General features: G+C 35.6%; 1 protein-coding gene across 1 annotated transcript in view; it reads left to right on the top strand.

Moving 5' to 3' along the window:
- LOC106879064 (roquin-2) overlaps nucleotides 1–4,817 on the top strand; it is a 93,230-nt gene that overhangs the window by 66,608 nt on the left and 21,805 nt on the right. The window contains exon 6 of the mRNA XM_052975308.1: nucleotides 4,262–4,506. Coding sequence (XP_052831268.1) covers nucleotides 4,262–4,506 — 245 coding nt within the window. The remainder of the gene's footprint in view (nucleotides 1–4,261; nucleotides 4,507–4,817) is intronic.

Below are 4,817 nucleotides of genomic sequence, written 5' to 3'. Positions count from 1 at the left end.
TGGCACATAAAAGACACCATTTCGAGCGTGGCCGTTTTCGTGCGGGTGACACGTAAAAGCACCCACTACACTCTCTGAGTGGTTGGCGTTAGGAAGGGCATCCAGCTGTAGAAACTCTGCCAAATTAGACTGGAGCCTGGTGTTGCCATCCGGTTTCACCAGTCCTCAGTCAAATCGTCCAACCCATGCTAGCATGGAAAGCGGACGTTAAACGATGATGATGATGATGATATATGTTTTGAAGTTAGTTATAATTATATGTGTTTGTGTGTGTGTGAATATAAACTCTGTTTTAGCTATCTGTTTATCTCAACACACAGATAGACTGGCATAAATGTAAATTCTGCTAATTAATCATGTATTATTCATTGAATTAATACATGAATAATACATGTATTAATTGTGATGTCCAGCCATGATCTGTCTGTAGTTTGTTTGTCTGGAACAATAAAGACATAGTTGTTGTCAAAACTGTGTTATCTGCCTCAAGTTCCTTGTGGTGGTGGTGGTGGTGGCGGTGGTGTTGATTATTTAACCCCTGGTTAGACAAGATCAAAAGCATTTTAGCTTTGACCACTCTCTCTTTGGGATGTATAGGACATCTAACTGTTTAAGGTGTTTTTATTTCCCAAGTTGGTAGCAGGACTGTGATTCGAACAAGTTCTCGCTACTATTTCTTGCAAATGGACTAATCGACTACAGGTCTAACTCTTGCTCATCGCATACATAAATTGGTTATTTAATTCTGTTCTTATTGTTTAGCCACAAGTTCTGATTGAGTAAACCTATTATTATAGGCAAGCCTCCTATGACCATCCCATCTGTTTTTTTTTTTGATAGGGCCACGTTATGCAATACATTTTCATTTTTTTTGTTTACTAGCATTAATAGGATTTAAGAAGTGACTTGTAGAGGCTCTTGTTATCTCCTGGTCAATCTTGTGTGAGCAAATGTATGACCTTATAAGGTAGTAGGTCAACACCTCAACATTGTACCTGTATGTTGTTTCTCTGCCTGGTACACTCAGGCCATGCATTGGTCTCTTGTCCCTAGTGTCATATAGAAGTCCAGATATGTTCCTCTTTTACTACCACCAACCAATCTATGTTTGTATGCTAGTTGTTGTATGGTTCCAGATGAACCCGGAGGGAGCAAACCCTTCATCAGGAGCATTCAAACTGTGATCTACTAGTCCTTATCAAATATCTAGCTCTATCGTTATCCAATGTCTCTCTTCCTTTTTGAGGAAATTTGGCTGATGTTTCTTTCTGGCAGGTTAGGTAACCTCTTTCAGGCTGAATATGTCAGTGAATACAGGTGGAGACAAGATAGACTTTAGTGAAAAGTGTAAGACTTTCCATGGCTCCTATTGTTGTTTGATTTAATTTCAGCTTCTCGTTTGAGCAAGTCCACAATCAGATACATTCCAACCATAAAACCATAACCACCTTTCTTTTAAGGATTGTCTGGCATTAGTTTACCCAACATATTCTTGTTTTAGGACAGCTGGATTTGATTTGAGAGACAGATTGATTTTACTGCTATTTCTAGCAGTTTGAGTGTTGTATGTCAAGGACTTATCGACAAATAAGGTTGTTGATGTGAGTGCTAATTTTGTTTGTTTTGTTTGTACAGAGATATTATTTTTCGGACTTGTAATGTTCTGTGATGTTGATGTAATATGTGTGTTTGTACCAGTATAGTGCTTGTTCTGTGATGATGTACCTATGATGAGTTCGTTGGTCCTGCAATAGTGTTATTTGTTTGTGTTATAGTGGTTCCTCACTACTGTAGATGTGATATGTTTGAAGAGGTGTGTATATGTATAATAAAATTTCTATTTGTTTTATAGTTTATTGTTCTTTTAACTCCCTTTCAACAATCAAAAGCATTGCAACTAGTGACCATTTCATTTGTTGAGGGCTCTCAAGTAAATTACCTAATGTGTACTTGCCCTTTTTCTTGAAATGTTAGGCTGTGATGTAAACATTTGGCTACTGTAGCAACTATTAACTGCTGGATTTTATTTATTGATGGGTGGTGTGTAACCAGTTTTTGAGGTTTTTAGGTCTAGGGTTGAAGTTCCAGGTAGAGACGGTATAATCTGCAATGGTTCACATGCAAGTTAAAGAAATGTGATTTCAAAGTGACTGAAAACAAAAAAAAAAAAACATTTAAGTGTTCAACTCTAGACTGAATCCAGTTTGTCTATGAAAATAAGTAAGGGGAGAAAACTCTAGGTGGTTAAATAGTGATATTTAAAAGTAATTTTGATCCTTTGCTTGTTCTGTTTCTCCTATGTGACACACAGGACATACTTGTCTGGTGTCCATACATCATATATGGTAAATTTTTATAACCACCAAAGTAACTTGTAACTTATGAAAGTAAAGTTTTATATTGCTTAGAATAGCATAGATTTATGATTTTATCTCAAGCCTCTATATTTAATTTGCCTTTGAGAAAAACCTGGAAATGCAAATGTAATTTTTGGGTCCCAAAGTAAATTTTGGCATAGAAAAAAGGCACCCAGTACATGCTGTAAAGTGGTTGGCATTAGGAAGGGCATGCAGCTGTAGAAATCATGCCAAAACAGACACTGGTGCATGATATAGTCCTCAGACCCATTGGATTCTGTCAAACCATCCAACCCTTGCCAGCATGGATTTAAATGGTGATAATGTAACTATTCATCTGCAATCCAATAACTTCTGTTTTCCTTAGTAAATTTATCAACCACATTAGTTAATCTCTTCAATTTCTCCAGGTCATTGTGAGGCCTTTTAGCTTTTATGTGAGATATGATTATTTAACTGTATAAATGTTAACCCTTTAGCATTTAATCTGGCCATATCCAGCCCAAATATTCTACCTGTTTTATGTTCAAACTGGCCATGTCTAACTTCTCACACCTACTCTACATTGTCATTGTAGAAATTAATAATCACATCATCAAAATCTTGAAGCTATGAGATAATGCATGATTAATTCAAAACAGTGTGAATAAATAAGCATTACATTTGGCAGAGTAATCTGAATGCTAGAGGATTAAACAACCTTTATGATTGCATTTAACATTGTCTTTCAGAAGTATTCTCCCAAAACATTTTTATGTTACTTGAGGTATAATTTGAGTTTGATACAGTTTGTGACCAGAATATCTATATATGTATTCTGGTTGTGATGTTGATATTACAGTGTAGATTGATTTGATTTGATTTTTTTTTTTTTTTTTTTTTTTTTCATGTATGTTTTTCTGTGTTAGCATAGGTTAACAAATACCTATTAAGGCCTTGTTTTTACAGCCAGATATCCTTCCTGTTGCTAACCCTTACATGTTTTTTTTTTCAACTGATAAACATGCAATGGACCAACGAAAGGTTTTCTACACAGTTGCTCACTTTGCAAAAAGTAGCAGCTATGTTTGCTCGAATTAAACTCTATTCCTTTAAAAAAAAGAAAAAACAAAGTAAAAGCAACCTTGAATAATGTAATCTTGCCACTCGCCTACCTTTTGAATGTGGCTTCTGTGAAAGCGTTGTCGTTTTAGGTAGGCTCTAAATAAAATAGACATTGTTTATATGGTGATGGACACAGTATTTGTCGTTCATTCTTGTGTCAGCATTATTTCTGTTGAAATAATCAATTTTGAAAATATGAAGAATTTAGTAAGATAACTTGTCATATTTAAGCTGGTGTGTGGAATATAAATTAATCTGAAATTCCCATGGAAAACTTTTTGATCACTTTGAAACTGGAAGCTTGTATCCATAGAACTAGGGGCAGTCTTGGGTGGGTTGCTATTGAAAGGGTTAATGGAGCTCATACACATTTGTGAATGCAACTGTCATTTTGTCTGGGTTTAAATGGCTAAAATGTCTTGTCCACAATGTAGTTTCAGTTTCAGCAAACAATTATTGTGCTTGTTAAGAGCTTAGATAATTTACTTGTGTATATGTATGTTTGTATCTAGGTATATCTGTTGTGGACACTAGTGTTTTGTGTGTAGATTTTGTGTATGCGTGTTCATTACACTTCCATGTATTGTCATAGACATTGAAAAAATTTGCTTATGTATATATGCTTTTACACACACACGCACATACACAAATAAATATGGTCATATATGTATTAGTATATATGGTGATATATAGTGTGTGTATACATATTTAATGGGTGTATGTATATAGACATTTGTAGTGTAAATGATTTTGTGTGTGCGTGTGTGTGAGTATTTTTGTAAATCATTACATTTTACTTTTCTGTTTTTTTAAAAGATGCTCCGATTCCTACCTGGGAGAATCTGGAAGCTGTAATGAAAGCTGTACAAACTGTGGTAGAAGGACTTGTGGACTTCATCCAGCACTATAGCCACAAAAAACATGAGCCAGCTAATCTGCACAACACCAAATATAAGACAAACATGTGCCGGGATCTCACTCAGAAGGGAAGTTGTCCTCGGGCTGCTAATTGTACTTTTGCTCATTCCCAGGATGAAATGGAAAAGTGAGTTGTATTAAGTACTTCAAGAATATATTTATTATCAATCTTATCAATCTTGTAAGTCATCAGACCATATAGTGTGGCTATTCTCAGGCATTGGCTTCACAGGTGTAACATGCTTATTTATCATTCTCTTGTATTTAAAATAGTATCTCCGGCCAGTCATGGTATTAGCTGTCAGAAGTGAAAGTAGAAAAATCTGACAAGGAACGTTACTGCTGGTTTGAGTTGATTCTTTGGCTACTGACAGCTAATACCATGACTGGCCGGAGCTATCTGTCTGTCTGTTTCTGTGTGTGTGTGTCTCTCTCTCT

Source organism: Octopus bimaculoides, chromosome 21 (assembly GCF_001194135.2).
Source record: "Octopus bimaculoides isolate UCB-OBI-ISO-001 chromosome 21, ASM119413v2, whole genome shotgun sequence".
NCBI lineage: Eukaryota > Metazoa > Mollusca > Cephalopoda > Octopoda > Octopodidae > Octopus > Octopus bimaculoides.
Note: the sequence above shows the minus strand (reverse complement) of the source record. Positions and strands in the feature narration are given on the sequence as shown.